At 30.4% G+C, this 16,969-nt stretch overlaps 2 protein-coding genes and 1 long non-coding RNA gene across 6 annotated transcripts in view; 2 read left to right on the top strand and 1 right to left on the bottom strand.

Annotated features, from left to right (window-relative positions):
• Positions 1-16,969, bottom strand: part of LOC136772670 (acetylcholinesterase-like) — a 105,151-nt gene that overhangs the window by 46,211 nt on the left and 41,971 nt on the right. For both annotated transcript variants that reach the window (XR_010822506.1, XM_066725795.1), the window contains exon 2: positions 4,695-4,837. The gene's annotated coding sequence lies outside the window, so the exon portion shown is untranslated. The remainder of the gene's footprint in view (positions 1-4,694; positions 4,838-16,969) is intronic.
• On the top strand, positions 8,441-12,781 carry LOC136772491 (uncharacterized). 3 transcript variants are annotated; one of them, XR_010822468.1, is made up of 6 exons: positions 8,441-8,687; positions 8,764-9,028; positions 9,966-10,654; positions 10,802-10,913; positions 11,643-11,854; positions 11,983-12,781. XR_010822468.1 is itself a non-coding variant. In XM_066725509.1 (5 exons), exons 3-4 carry the CDS (start codon positions 10,346-10,348, stop codon positions 10,892-10,894), a joined length of 402 nt encoding a protein of 133 aa, XP_066581606.1. In that variant the 5' UTR covers positions 8,441-8,700; positions 8,764-9,028; positions 9,966-10,345; the 3' UTR covers positions 10,895-10,913; positions 11,643-12,781. The 3 variants fall into 3 exon arrangements, 1 of the variants encoding a protein (XP_066581606.1); XR_010822467.1 differs by having other exon boundaries at positions 8,441-8,700; XM_066725509.1 differs by having other exon boundaries at positions 8,441-8,700; positions 11,643-12,781.
• LOC136772529 (uncharacterized) lies at positions 13,821-16,597 on the top strand. Its single transcript, XR_010822474.1, has 3 exons — positions 13,821-14,225; positions 14,287-15,975; positions 16,095-16,597. It is a non-coding gene; the product is annotated as an uncharacterized lncRNA (long non-coding RNA).

Genomic DNA, 16,969 nt, shown 5'->3' with positions numbered 1-16,969 from the left:
GTTTAGCGTTGAGAGAGTCAGTCGATTGACCACTTCCCCTTTACCTATATCACTATACCACTCTCTCTTCACCTTACGTTACTTATTTATAATTACTCCCTAAAACCAACATCAACTGGCGTCATTGACCAACCCCTCTCTCGCAAAAATTTTCCTTTCTTCGAAATGAGAACTAATGAACTCAACTCGTAAAATATAATAAATCTTTTGATTCTTATAAATAAAAAATTCCTTTTTAAATGAGCATCGAAACATTTTTTAATTAATTTTCGTAGTTTATTGAAATTATTGAATTTCAAATTAAACTATAAAGATAAGAATCGACATAAGTACCCAATAGAGGCTGAAAAATCTATTGGGTTGTGGAAAGGTCTAAATTTCTATAAGAAAAGGGAATTCATAGTTTGTTTTCGATATGAAAGAGTTTATTGACGAGTTTAGGGTATAAAGATACGTTAGATAAGAAGAGAATCGATGTTAAAGGAAATTCAGTATCACTGTGCCTTGAGAAAAGCGAAACGTTAGTTTCCCAAATGGGGAAATGTTTGGCAGATAAATTTGCACGATAAATGTTTGGCAGGAAGAAGGATAAGGTGGAAAAGGTTGAATGTTTTTGGACGGTTGTGTTGAATCGGGGGATGAATAAGAGGATGGGTGGGAAGAGAGTAAAAGGAAAATTGACAATGTTTTTGGATGTTGGTTGTCGAATTGGAGGATGAATAAGGGAATGGCGTAGGGTTCCACAGGGGTGGGAAGAGAGTTGAAGGAAAATTAGCTTGTTCGTATGGGAATTCGGGCTCGTCGCGTGGTAATTCCGTTGGTAATGAGGAAGCGCTGTACGTACCCTAGGGCTACTCATATAGATAAATCTATGACTGCGTTAAGTTCTATATAAATTAAGTGCGTACAGTATCATGTATAGTTTACATCACGTTTACTGTATAGTTTAGTGCTTCATACGATTATATGCGTAACTCCGAATGCACTCCGAGATTGCAATACGTTGCACACTTTGTGTACACTTAATGCTACGTTTACTGTAGAATTTAAGTACTTTATGCGCTCATATACGTAACTCGCAATACACTCTGCAGTTGCATTCCGATTCACGCTTTGTGCGCGAAGAGTGTATGAGTTTGGTCACGTTTTCATAAATTTTTTCAATCTCACGTCTTGAACACGAATTTCGTTATGAACTTGGCGTCATTTCTTCAATTCTTCGATGATTTTGAATAATTCAAGCTTTTATAGCTATAGAAAAAAATTTCTTTCTGCCACAATAACATTAATAAAACAATTCCTATAATTAAAATCTCATTTTTCTCTTCTGGATTCCCTCGCCTGTTTATTTTCTCACTTCCTCATCTCTCGCTCCCTTCGTTCCACTTGTATTCATTTCATTAATTTTGTGCATTTACTAGATTCCGGTAATGAAATGTAAGAACAAAGACGACGAGTCTGTCGTCGAATTATATCAAGATTATGCTTTCAAATCTTCCATTTCCTTTCAGTAACAATATACAAATATGCTGCGCATATTCAAAAAATATAAAGATGAAAAGTAAACATAGCTGCGTGTGCCGCGTGAATTCCAAGCCGGAATGTTTCACTAATGAAACAAAAATGTAACGTCGAATTATAGTGAGAGATGTTTTCCGGTGCGATAAAGACGTTACTTTTTTTATAATAAGGGTCAATAGGTCAATAAGAAAGGGGTCAGTAAAAAGGGTACAATTGGTCTCAATGGTTCATGACGAATGCAATAAATAGGTTATTCGTGTGAGGGACACTCAATCGGACAATGGACCGGATCATTTCGACGCGCATCAATCAACAAGTTATTTCAATCTGTGACCGGAAGAGGCAAAACCGCAGGATTCCTTTTAAAGAACATCGCTATTGGAAACTCAACAATAATAATTATGAAATAAATGAAACTCTCGCTATTCCATCGACGTTCTCTCGTTCATTATTGATTACTCCACTGATTACTCACCCAGATTAACACGGACGGAGCAAATTAACAGGCCGGTATCCGTTCTCGGTGTGGCATTGAATCACGAAGACCAAATCTCGTACGTGTTTCGCTTCATTTTTTAAGTTTTTTAGCGTTTGTTCAATTATTGATAAAAGGATACGTAGTTGCGGAGAGCGAGCGCGATGCGCGCGTTCAAAACGTTAATCTCGTCGATGTTTACAGTCGGAAGATTTAATATAGGACTGCATGGAACAGCCAAGTGACTTTGGTATAGTAACGCGTATCGATGCTGGGTAAACTATAGTTATAAGCGAGACTGTATACGCTCGATGGTAGCCTAGACGAGAATTACAGAACTGCGCTGTTAACTCATTTAATAAAATGCTAGTTTGAGCACTGCTCGTTGTGGCAGCATCAGTCACGGTGCTACCGTTCTCAGTTTTTATCCCCCCCTTCTGTTAATCTGACTATAATCAAAACACGGTTGGCTAATGAAAACGTCAACACTATTTACACGAAATTTAAAAAATATATTATTAGTATTTTCCAATAAATCCAATTAGTAGGTTGAAGACTTTAATTTGATTTTCAAATTTTATTATTAATTGTTCGTAGCGAAAGGGGGTAGTGTTCTTTTGTTGAAAATTAAATTGAATGGGACCATTCATATATGTTTGACTCACACTATGACTAATTATCAGAAACTTTTAATTATAGTAGTAGAAAGGATAGAGTTAGTAAAAATTGAAGCGTTTATGGGTTTGGCTTGGTCTATCCTCGAGGATCAACGGATGCGGAAATGAAAGTAGCCAACCACGCTGGGAGCTGAGAAGAAAAGAGGGAGGGGGTGAGTAGAGGAGAGTGGAACAACCTAGACTCAAACCCAAAAGCGACTCGATCGATACAGCCTTACCATTTGTTTGTTTATGCTCTTCGGGGCATTTACCGAACTTTACTTCAGCATTTTCCATCAAAATTTTATCGTAAAGACATTCTAAACTTAACTCGAAAGATTTTTCACTTGTAAACACATCACTGTCGAATCTCATTATATTTTAATTGCTATACTTCGACTAAGAAACTTTACATTAAGCTATATCTCAGTGATTTGTCATATGTTAACGCTGTAAAGCTGTATCTCTATTGATTGAAATGACCCACCCTGTATATCCACCTATTCCATTCGGACTCTAAGGGTCAACCAGAAGGAGTAAAAGTTTATACAAGACTTGACAGAAAAGTTGAGACGCTGGGTTTGAAATTAATGGAATATTGTTGTTTGGCCGTTAGAAATAGCCGCCATGGCAAAGCAATATCGACACAAATAGTCTCCAACTCGTAGCAAGGAATAAACTTATAGCCAAGACGTGGGTTACGTGATCCTGCAACATCCGCCTTTAAAATATTCAACCGTCTGGTATCATGCTTACATTCCATTCTCTTAATATTATCATTTTATGTTCCAAGTTTTATGTTCCTTCTCCTCTTTTCTACCGTCCTTAACGGAATTAAAATGCTCAGCTACGAAGCTTATCGAGCTGAATTATTTATCATCATTGGACCCGAGTCGGTTAATGATTAAGAAAAAAAAAGTAGAGAAAGAAGCGGGATTGTAAGGGAAATGAAGGACGTGAGATTGTCGCGTGGAGTCAGAGAAATGGCAAATCCCTCATAAAGCGTCGAATGAGCATTGTGCGAGAGGGTGGAATATTGCGAAATCCCGCCTGGAACTTGTATATTTGACGTGGAAGCACACCGGAGCACGCAGTTCCACATGAATACTAAACACTTGCTTTGCAGGCATGCGAAATTTCCGACCTATCCCTACCTATAATTACGTTTCGTTACAAATCCACTACTCTAGGGACCCTTTACGAAAACGTCAGACTGCAACGAGTAGTGAAAATCTGCTACCGAGCTTTCTCCAGTAACTTTTATTCCTTTGCTCCTGCTCATTATTATCCATTTATCCGATCAAGATGGTTTTAGTTTACTAACGGTTTGCTACGACGAATGAAAGTTCTCGAATTTTACACAATCGATAGAATTACCCAGTTCGGATTTTCAGGAAAACTAAGATTTTCTCAAAATAAAAAGAATTCGGCAATATGAAAGCTCGTGGTTGCCAGAAGCTTAATTGCAGCTAAAGTTCTGATTGAAGGCAATATTTGAATTCCATGGAACAGTGTGATAAGAAAGCGATGATACGCTTCCCATCCATTGGCTTGAAAATAGTTGGAGGTAAATGGAATAAATTAGAGTGCATTATATTCGAGCTAATAAACAGGAGAATAGTCAGGCGTGGTATCCTCGTTAATCCTATCGTGTTAGGATTCCAGGGATGTCTCTTATGAGAAAGCTATGGTAAGTTCTATTTGGAGTTAAGGCATGCAGCTTGCGTCGATTAAAGATAAGAACTGTATGCTATTGGTGCAATGTCATCAGGATAAGGGGAGGGGGGGTTGTATAAAGACTACAGGGTGTAACAAAATATGTTCCATTTCTTAAGGAGAAGTGCTACTGTTGGCTCTCTGACTGCAATATCTTTCAAGTGCCATTCAAATTAGCGAAGCGGTTGTGTAGGTTTGGATTTTTGAAGATTAGCGTATTTACAATGGCGATCGTCATCTAACGCATATATCATAGCCATATCATAGTCAGCTAAAGGTTTCAGCGTTAATTTTAAAATAAATAATTTGAAATTAATTTTACTCACAGCTTGCAAGATGGCACTGAGCTTGCTGAGACGTTCTTGAACTAGCCACCGTCAAAAGGTGGCGTCAATGAAGACTCTTCTTGTAAATCTGCGAGGGCCAGATCGAGGCCCTCTCCCCTTACATTCCTCCAACCATGCTTCGTCTGAAATTCAAATAAACATATAAAAAACTAGTTAAATTGATATAATTATTCAATTCTTAGATGATTGAGAAAATATCAGAGTTATGATATACTGCACATTTATAAGAAATTTAATCACATGAAAATAAGTACACCAGAACTGTAGATACACTTTTAATTTAACTTCATTATTTTCTGCCTATGTAAACTTTATCAAAGTTACTAGAAACACATTATCACGTTAGTATCATTGATAAAATACGAAATTCATTAATCCTTAATAATAAAATTCTAAAGATAAATTGAGTGCCTATCGAGTGTGGCCTGTGACTGGTAAAATACAAATAACCAATCGATCGATTTCGGTTAAAATCTATCGTATCATTTTATTCGCTGGCCTTTCAAGGGCCCTAGTACTATATATAACAGTAGGAAAGATGGTCGAATTTAAAGGATATTTTTGGAAAAATTAGTGGTGAGCGTGTTGTGAAATGGATCGGGCTTATCCTTCGACACGATTTTCAATAGAAAAGCCGTTATCCCGAAAGGTCGTACTAGCTTTAGAAGGAATTTCGTCTTTTTAGATTTCAGGTCGGCTATATCCACTTGTGTGGTAAGTGCTTCTTCGGGTTCCTTCGCACAAATTGAAAGCGAATACCTTTCGAGGGCTAGTTGGGGTGAGGCCAGTAGCCGTACGGAGGCTGAGGAGAATCGGACTTGGCCTCCAATAGAAATATCATCCCTTACTATACTTTTATATCCTACAATACCACCAAAAACCACCTAGTTACGTTCTGAAATTCAACTTTAACCCTTATACGCTTGCAATCAACTATATCTATACTATCTCCACTCGAAGAATTTCCACGAAAACAGCCCCTATCCGATATTGTAAGATTATATTTATAGTCCTTATATAACTAATTATTGATCTGAGATCATTTGTAGCTAAAATACAGCGCATGAAATAATATAAAAGTAGAGTTGTTTTTCTTCCTGAAAATGAGAAGATTTTGATTGACTATAAAAGACAATTGATAGGTCTGGAACCAAGCTGTAAAATACAGAAAAAGGAGGAATAAGTGAAGAGAGCTGCTCGTATAAAGCAAGAACGTTTAATGTCTGTCGAGTGGTATACCTTTTAATGAAAATAAAATTAAATATTTTTCATGAATGTTCTTTAGGATATTCTACTCCTCGTCAAAACCAGTGAGGAGGAGTAATCACTACTCATTCCCCCTTCTACGAATTTTCTTTCATCCTCAGTCTCCCGTAAAAATAGTAAACGAACGATCTCCTTGTATACCTATATATACACCGTTTACTTTTGAGTACGTTAATATTATTTAAACTATAATATAAAAATTATCAATAGAGCACGATTTATTGTCGAAAGAATGTATATATATATATATATATATATATATATATATATATTTCCCTCTTTCAGTTAGTTAGCAATATTACTGTAGTGTCTTTTTGTATAATAGCTTTGCTTAATTTTACGAGAAAAGTAAATTTTTTCTCTTAATTATATTGTGAAGATAAATATTATTTTGTTCAATTTTTATTCGTATTTTTAAGTCACTATAAGTTATGTCTACGCTGGTACTTCGAAATTTAAGTATTACAATTTTTATGACTGTTTTTATTGTACTACGACATGATTTTGTACATTCAGACAGCCTTAAAGTGCAAACCGAAAGTCTATAGACCATTTATGACTTCAGGATGTATGTGTTCAATATTCTTCTTATTTTTAAATATTTTTAATTCAACTAAAAAATATTTATTATTGATTCGATTCAAAGCGTAATTTGGAGTTTTTGATTCACGACACATGTACAGGCTTTGAAAATAAATATAATTCACATGGGAAAATAAAAGCTCAAATATTTTTCGATATTATTCCATGGTTTTTTCTCTGAATTGCATTAAAAATTAATTTGAAGAATTCAAATTTAATCTATGTTTGAGTTAAATATCATTTTCCACGAATTTCGTTCTTTATACAAATACATAGGCCTAATTATTTGTATCTGATTACTTTTTTTAAATAAACAATTCTATTAATTGAGTAAACAGATTTAAATTTTGCTAATAAGGTTTCAAATGTAAGTAGGGAATACTGGAGCTGTTTGACTGTTTGTCAATTTGCTTGTATTAAACTGACAGCATATATTTTATTAAATTGTATATACATGTACAAAGTTTCATACACAAAACACTCAAGTACACATGGTCTTTTTCGACCTCAAATGCTTTTTCTAGGATTAAGAATATTTTATTTGTTACTAATCGTTTCTGTATTAGTTAATTTAGAAATTATGCATAACTAAGTAATTATTTCATTGATAAAAAATAATTAATAGTTGCAATAGGAAAAAATATATTTTCATTTAATATAAAAAATTTCTATACTTCGGTTTCCACAAATATTTATTTATGATAAAGCTATTGCGTTTTCTAGGTTTATATTAAATAAAGGCTTAAAGTCTTAATCATTTGAATAAAAAAAAACTATTTGAAAGTATAGATAATTCACGAAGTATCATTTTTTAATAGTTTTGCCAATTTATGCTATCAAAAATCTTATGAGCCACTATTTACATCGGTAAAACCGATTTTATGTATGGCCAGTTTATATAGGCTAGATATAAATATATGTATATCATATATAAGTATGATTTTAGTATCAAGAAAGTAAAAAGTTATCGTAACAAAGTTTTATTAAGGAATAAGTAAAATTTATAAATGCAAATCAGTACGAAACGTTTTTTACATTGCGTGGAAACATTAGTAAAATGAGAGCTTGTGCAATTATATACATAGTCTTCATTATTTATTCTCTAATATACTTAACTGAAATGCGAGTCTTGAATAAAAATAAAAATGAGCGGTTACGTCATAAGGAATCGCCTGTTCCTGTTAATGTTGCAAGTTTGGGAAACATTAATAATCACGGGGATGACAGCCAGCCTCGAAATATGAAGTATCATCGTTGCCTTTTCAGACTGTTGAATAGAGTAAGGTCTATTTTTTATACAAATACACCTCATTCATATCAATAATATATTCATAATTATTTCATTACTAGTTTATGAAAGATGACATATCACGGCTACTTAGCACACCTGCAGAGTGGAATCCATTAGCTACTGTATGGTGCGGCTACCTACGGCATTAGAGTAGGTATACTTTACATAAAATAAATTAAAGAATTTGTAAACGTAAGTTAATAAGGTTTTATTAATAATTCAAAATAAAATATATTGTATTTATCTTACAGCTTAAAATATTGTTACTTTTATTTGCTAAATAAAATAAAATGTGAGAAAAAACGTGAAATAAATCAATAAAAAATAATGATTCATGGAACTTATTTTATTTTCTTCATCAGTAATTATATAGTAATAATTTTTTAGTTAATTATTTTAAAATCCAAACAAGATTCATTTTTGTTTTGTATTATTAAAATTTGTGTGTTATACGTTGTTGGTTATTAGTTTCCATAAAACTTAATAGCCTTTTTAACGATGTGATAATCTATTATATTAGTATCTATATCTGTATTTTTGTTATGATTTCTGCTTAGTATAAAGGGAAGTAAGTTGACTGGTGAAAGTAAACTGTTTGTGTAGCAAAGATTTAAATTTAAGCTTTCGGTCATGAAAGTTTTCACCCTTGTTATATTTTTTGGTTCATGCCCTTTATTTTATTGTGATAAATCTCATCAATTATCATGGGAAGTTAATAATATGATAAACAATTTTGACGATTATACTGACAGTGATAGTAACAGTGACAGTGACTCTGAACGCGAAGATGTACACCCTAATGAAGTTGTTTCTTTCGATGGCTGCATTACTAGGTTACTAGATTTAGTAAGTGGTTTCAATGTCGAACTACTAAATTCTAAAATTATTTAACACGTAATGTTGTTCCAGATAAAGCTGGATAATATTTATACGAATGAAATACCGGATGAAGATTATTTTCTTTTATCGTCCGAACACTGTGACTACCTGTTAGAAGAAGAAACAAATAATACCCTTGTAAATAATTATTTAGGATAATCCGTTTTTTTCTAGCTGCTGCTCACAAGATATCCTAGAGATTTTATACTTCCTGATTTAAAAATTGAAATTAAGAGGGATAGAAATTGAATGCGAAGTTTTATTTTATGAGTTACTACATAAATTTTTTATTAAGGTAATCATGTTAAACTGATGGTAAAAGACAATTATAATTTGTACGTTACTCAGGTGCCCTATAAATTCTTATAAGAGTGAAATCTAAATAAAATAATATTTCATACTTTTTAAATACGGACACACACACACACTAACTAACAAGTTTTATAGAATAATAACTGTTTCCATTAAAATTTTTTAATGCTTTAATTGAAACAAGAATAAATGATTAAGCTGTAGCAATATAAGGTTATGATGACCGATTAATTTATCCGTTTCAATTAAAAAAAAACACGACAATTTATAACAAATTGTATTTATAAATCAAAACTATATATTAGCTAGATTGGAACATTGGTAAATTTAATATTAGGCATTGGAGTTTAAATAATTTGAAGCTACTTCAAATGAAGTATACAAACTGTAAATTTATAATAAAAATCTGTAAACGTTAAAAATTATATGTAGTACCTATTATGTCAATCGCTTACATTACATTGACTTAATAAATTTTATTGATAAAATTCACAAACCGCAATATATTAACCAAAAATCGTTTGATACGAGGAAAAAGATAAATAAAACTTAATTTACTGGTAAATGACATTACTTTTAAAGAATTAGTTAACAATAGTGCTCATTAGCGCTGTTTCTTAAAATTCACTTTCGCAGCAATTGATATTATTTAACCACTTGCATAATTGTACTAAAAAGTATAAATTTGAAATATGTTTAGAGTATATTGCAATTACCAACTGTAGTATTTCAAAATATGCTTCCTTATGGAATCATTCCTAATCTACTAGTAAGCGTGTGCGTTACGTTTTGTATACTATACACACACATTTACAAATTAATTGAAAATTGCTACACCTGCACGATTAAAATTTACATTGATATATCCAAGTTTTCGTTATCAAATTACTTATTATACATTCTATCTATTACTGTTTCAGTAAGCTAACTTTCATAGTATGGAGAACTGAACAAAGTCGAGTTTTTTGGTGTAAATAATCTTTTTTGTTAGTATTTTATTCAAAGGGATTGGTACATTTATTAATCTACTATATGGGATTATTATGGAAATATAAGAGTTTATTTAAAACACGCATGAATTAAAAAATTTGTTGAATAAATATATGTATTATAACTTTGATAACTGGAACATTAAACTTTCATGACAAAAAAAATGATAAAATTTTATATGACCTTTATTCATAATGGATCAAAATTTAACATTTTTAAGCAATGTAAAAAAGAAAGATAGCTTGTTCTAGCCAGATACGTCGAAATCATTAGAGGCCTTCTCATCAATCAAATAAAATTTTCATTGAAAATGAAAATTCTCGCACTTGTTACAATTTTAGGAATTATTGCTTTAACTTATTCAACTGATACAATAAAATGCAAACCAAATAATTCTGTAATGTTACGCAATGAAATTATTGAGGAGGACGGTGGTATCAATGAAGATGAACTAGAAATAGGAGATAGTGATGATTATACGGACGACGTTTCCTCAACAGACGAAGAATCCTCATCAGAAGAAGAAATAAATAATGAAAGCGGTTCAAGTGAAGCAGAAGAAGAACAGCACAGAGCAATTTGGGGTGGTCAAAGATGTGTTAAGAGAATATCTAAACAGGTAAATGCTGTTTATTAAAATTTATAAAAAATTATATATGAAATTAATTTATTTATATATATATACACACACAAAACTTAAATATCACAAATATATTACAATGATTTATGCATTTTTTTTATATTTACACCATATTTTCTTATTCAGATGCAAAATGATGATTTGTATAATTTTTTCACTAATTATGGAGACTTGGAAAGTCTGGTTTTTGCTTGGTGTGTACTTCAGATGTCTGATTAATGCGACTTATACACAAATTGTAGGTAATACACATAATAAAAAGATATTATACCACGAATGTTTTAGTGTTTAATTTTGAGCTACATAAGAATATTAATAATTTTCATCAACTGAATTGTATTGTTTCATTTTAATTGGATTCATTTGATGATTTGGTGAACATCTTCAATTATTATTTAACAAATGTATATCTGATGAAAAATACCTAGCTAAGCTTTAGTGTAATTATTTTAAAAGCAAAACATCACGTAGCTGAAAAATAATACAAATAAAAAAGTTATTTTTAATTAAATCTACAAGTTGCTCGGTTTATATAATTATTTTACGAATAACATCTATTAGTATTATTATCCATTCGGTATTTTAAATAAAGTTAAAACTGTTTATATACTAATATAATATATACTCGTTGTGCTAATCTAATGTTTTCATATCGTATTCGCAAGGAGTTATGACAAAAATAATTTCTGGCAAAGATAAGCTGCACGAACTTTCTGGACAATTCAATCTATGTCTTTCTAAATACTAAATGCCATTTTTGTTGTGCATTTGTACTCTAAGCAAAAGCACAAATTTACGGTAATGTTATAATTTCAGGCAATAATATCAGCGATTAAAAAGTTTTTAACAAATAGTGATATAAATTTTATAATCAATTAATAAAAAAGTTTACAATATTGTATTTTTGTTTCGACTGTCCAAGAGAATCTAAGTAGTATGAGAATCTTTTTACTTGTGATAATTTTAGGAGTAATTACAGTAGCATCTTCTACCGATAATTCAAGATGCAGAAAAAAGGGAATTAGAGTGAAAATGCGTGAGCTTCTGCATGAGAATGAAGATATCGACCGAAACATTCTAGAAATAGAAGAAGAAAATAATGATAATATGAATGAAAGTGAAGTTGCTTTAGCCGATCTTACCACCATGCTCAAATGCATATTAAAAATAAAGAATTGGGTAATTTCTACTTCGTAAAGATTTAAATTACTATTTAGGGAGAATCGATTAATTTTTAAAAAGCTTACCGAAACGTAAATATCATACATATTTGATTAAATTGAATTGTATTACATTTTATTCTACAGGTTAGTTATGATGATTTACACAACTTCTTCCCAACTGCTTTGTCTCTACAAAGTTTGGCCTCAATCTGGTGCGATCATCTTCTTTGATTAAACGCAAAAATACATGTTTACTTTAGAATAGATATATTTTGCATGTATATCTGCTAATGCTTTAGTTTTTAATTATTTATTGAAAGCATTCAGTAACTGTATTGTAAAATTCATATTAAATCACTTTAAAATTAACTAACCTAGTCTTAAACAATCTTCTTCTTCTGTGTCTTCAAAAATGATATATCAGTCAAAAGATTGTAGTCTAAACGTAAACATTTTTTAATTTTAATTAATAAATAAATTTCCATGTAAAAAAATACAGATTATAATAATACAAAATGTTATGGGCACTTGCCATTAATGATATTTGAAACTTAATACTAATAAATTTGTTATTTAGGAATTAAATAATTTTTTATATGAATAAAAGTTTTTTAGATTTTCTCTGAGAAAATCTATGGTAAAATAGGAGGTATTCTGCTTGCTATACCATTTTCGCACTAGTTGTAGTAACTTATTCAGCTGTACGTGCGAATTGCTTATCAGATTTAACACATAAGATGAGAAAACGTTGAATTCTTAAAGAAATTGAAGATCACAATGAGAACGAATAAGAAATAGAAGAAATGGATCTGATAGAGGAAATCGATTTAACGAGTTAGACAAATAATGTTAAGATTAGAATTACGAGTAATTGCTACATACATATATGTATAAAGCCATAAATGTGCATAAACTGTTTGAACCTTAGAAATAAAATATAGTTATTTGCTTTATTCATTTACTGTGTGTTCTTAGTTATAACATTAGCAGTCTATTTGTAACATCTAAAAGTTTATACATTTTTAAGTACGAAAAATATATTATAATTTAATAGCTGTGTGGACTATTAAACTTTAATTGCAAAAAATGATAAATTTTTGTACGTCATTTATTCAGTACAGAGGAAAACTTTTCACTTTTAAGCAATGTAAAAACAGAATACAATTTCTTTCAATTGGAAGTATCGTGATCATTGAAGGGATTTTTCTTAATCAAATCAAAATTGTAATAACAATGAGAGTACTCGCACTCTTTACAATTTTTGGACTAATCGTATTAGTTTATTCAACTGAGGTAATAAGGTGCAAACCAAATATTAGTACAATGAAGAAGAATGAGATGATTGAGATTAATGGAATCATTAATGAAAACGAAATAGCAATAGAAGCGGAAAGTGATTATGAAAATGAAGATTCCTCTTTGCTAGAGGAAATGGATACTGAATACGCTACAGATCAGGACGAAGAAGAAGAAGAAGTAGCAGTAACAGCAAGTTCAAATTTGAGTGCTTAAGATGTATAGTGATGAAATTCAATTTGATATATATAAATTATCTGTATTTAAGTTTTATAAAATTAATTAACTTATATACAAAAAGTTAAGTATCATAAATATTCCAATGAATTTAGAAATTTTATAAATACATCATTGTCTTCATCAGATACAATTTTATAATTTATTGTAATTTCTTTTACATAATATTCACACATGTTCCAATAGCCTAGAACTTATTTGCTTCGTCTACACATAAAATATTTAATTATTGTGAATTCCCAACAATAGAATCGTTTTATTCAACTAATACTAATGTTTTAGTTATCATTTTTAAACCAGAAATATATATCACTAATATTCAATAATTAAATTCATATTTTTATATAAATTTTTTCAACTTTCTACTTGTGCATTATATTTTTAAATTATATTTGAACAGATGTATACCAACTTAAAATATGAAAAAAACAGTTTGGCACAATATCTACGAACGTCAGAACAATAATAAACAGTTTACGATAAAGATTTACTATTATTTAGTAATAAAAATTTTATTATTAGCAATGAAATAGAATTTATATGGTACCACTGGATTTATTTTTTTATTATATCAGCTGGCTCGGAGAATCTGCACTTAATGAAAGCTCTTCTGCTCGTTATAGTTTTTGGAGCTATTACACTTGCTAATTCTTCTGAATATGTAAATTGCAAATCGAAGAGAAATGAAATGATAAAGAGTGAAATCTTTGAAGAATACGAAGATTTCAATGAAAGCGAAGTATTAATAATAGATATATACAGATGAAAATACAGAGGATGCAGAATACGATTGTCCAGATGAAGAAATTCCAATACTAGCTGTCCGAAGATGTTTATTAAAAGCTGAAAATTTGGTAATTAAAATATCAAGTCTCAATCGTATAGAAATTATTTATATTAAATTTTCTTTTTCAGATACATGATAATTTTGCTCGATACTTTGAGGAACCTGAAGAGTTACGCGGTTTGGCTCTAATTGAGTGTGGATATCTTATGTGAATGGTATAAAAAAGAGTATTAATGTCACTTATCTCATAGTTAAATTTGATATTAGGTTTATATATAACCTTATCTTATTAACAGAATAAATATATATTAAAAAGAAGCTTTGTATGTTTTGGAGTAAGTTCAGTGCACAGTTATACAGATGAGCTCACAGAGGCTAAATTTTTAAGCGTATTTTTTTCAAAATAAGATTTCCGCAAATAGTGTACAAGATTGTATACAAATATTGGAGCAATCCATTGAACATTGCATATACATCAAGTTTATTCCTTACCTTTACACTTAAACCTAATTTATTAACAAATAATTTTAATATTATTTTAAAAAATACAGCAAAATATTTAATGAAATATCGAAATTTCAAATTTATTTGTTAATCATATTCTAAATTCTTAATTTTTGCTGTTTCAGAGGTTCAGCCATACATGAAAAACATAATCTTTTTTAAGGCCCACTTTAATTATTTGTTTTAAGTAACACTACGAGACTTGTTACATTATCTGGCGCTTTCATTTGCGACATCTCCACTATTTGCCTGTTTATGAATGACAATGTTCATTTTTCTTATCAAATAAATTATTCTTTTAAGTTCAGAAATCACACACTATAAGTTATAAAATATAGTAAGTAGTAATTGTTTTCTCGTTGACAAAAATATTTCTAAATAGGTATGTCCATTGCGAAACTATACCCGGATAACTCTTTAATCAATCTTTCTTTTGTTTCCAATATCTTTGTAATGACAAATTAATTACACGAGAATTTATAATAGACATACGCATTTTATTATTATTATATATAAAAGAATTAATATTATTAATAAATGCAGCTTCTGATAATCTAGAATATTTAATCACAATTAATATTAGTGATATGTGAAATTAAGTATCAATAGATGTATCATCGAGAAACGAAACTGAATTTAACACATGTAATCTCTCTTTAGCGCGAGAGTATCATCAATTATTGTTGATGAATTTTAATTCGTCGATGCGCATTTTGTCACTGATACATTACATAACCGCTACGGCTAGGTGATTATAGCACCGATAGATTGTATTACGCTTTCGCTCATATATAGCTTCGCACATTACTAGATAAGGAAATTTGGTATAATGATGAAAGCACTTACCGCCCCTTACTCGAACTCGTATATGTCAGAAAAAGACGTGTTTAAAAAACACTTTCGATTTCAGTTCAAAATGATTCTAAATATTTATGGGCAATAGCATATTAAATTATTGCTTATCATATCACTTATTTAATAATAAACTATTTTATTAGAAAATAAATTAGGTTGATAACGACAGATGGAAGTACGTTGTTGGATTTTCGTTCGACTGAAAGATTCTAAGAATAAGGAACATGAAAGCACTTTTGTTTGTTATCCCTTTCGGTATAATCGCAAATAGTCATTCTACCGACTACATAAAATATGGAAAAGACTTAAAAAATTCAATGAAACAAATAGAAATTCATGAAGAAAATGAAAACTTCGATGAAGATAGACTTGAAATAGATGAAAGCCATAGAGAGTCGGAAAATCCAGATATTAGTACAATTGCGCCGATGCGTTTTATAACAAGGACAATGAAACAGGTAATTTATAAATTATGCTAAAGTTTACTTTTAAACGTTAATCATGGTAATTGTGAAATTGATGAAAATTATATACAGAAATTCGTCGAAATTTATTTGCCTTCTCTTTTGTTCTTCAGGTAGAACATGATGGTTCAAAACATTTCTTCACGGTACCGTAGGAGGCACTTAGTTTAATCTCTCATTTATGTTTATATTTCTTTATATAAATCGTGTAAACCCACAAATATAAAAAGCATAAGCATAACAATAATAATTGATTGTTATTTTATACAAATTGTTAATTTTTTAATATAGGGCTAGATGATTAAAAAACTGCATTAATTGAATTGTATAAATTGATTGCATAGCTGGCTATTATTACGTGACTATCTTAAAAACCTTTGAAAAATTAAAAACAAACGTTTCCTTTTTGAAATATGTACATTCCTTCTGGTGGATAAAATTACAAACTTCACTTTTTATAATAACACGTAGATATGGATGTGTACACAGCAAACGTGCTTATAACTTACGTAAAACGAACGTGATTATTCTAGACGACCCTATAAATATTTTAAAGCTACAAGCATTATGGAGACACTAGAAAATTTTTATTTTCTCTAAATTCAATAAAAAAGCACACTGGATCCGATATGTTGGTAATAAAGCATGTTACTGTTTGAAAAAGTTTCTTATTATAAATGATAACAATTTTATTTGTTGAAAATGAATACGGTTTTTAATGGCAAGTGGAAATATTTTATTTAAATTTTTAACGAACAAAAGAATCTAACAATCAGTAACATGAGAGCTCTTTTACTTTTTACCTTTTTCGGGATTGTTGCAAACACTCAATCTGCTGATTTTGAAAGTTACAAGCAGAAAATAACAAATGAAATAACAAGAATGGTAAATCGTGAAGAAAATGAAAATTCTGATGAAGGCAGGCTTGAAATAGGTGTTACTAATTGGGAGATGGAAGGTCGAACAAGTGTCGAAATTGCGGGTATAA

Source organism: Prorops nasuta, unplaced genomic scaffold (assembly GCF_024137725.1).
Source record: "Prorops nasuta isolate Cenicafe-Biocafe unplaced genomic scaffold, Cenicafe_Pnas_1.2 PNAS00004, whole genome shotgun sequence".
Taxonomy (NCBI): Eukaryota; Metazoa; Arthropoda; class Insecta; order Hymenoptera; family Bethylidae; genus Prorops; species Prorops nasuta.
Note: the sequence above shows the minus strand (reverse complement) of the source record. Positions and strands in the feature narration are given on the sequence as shown.

Excerpts from the sequence above, each read along its gene's own strand:
- LOC136772491 (XM_066725509.1), top strand. The coding sequence starts at position 10,346 with ATGAAAATTCTCGCACTTGTTACAATTTTAGGAATTATTGCTTTAACT. Across the intron at positions 10,655-10,801 it reads TTAAGAGAATATCTAAACAG|ATGCAAAATGATGATTTGTA; the intron begins GTAAATGCTGTT and ends TTTCTTATTCAG.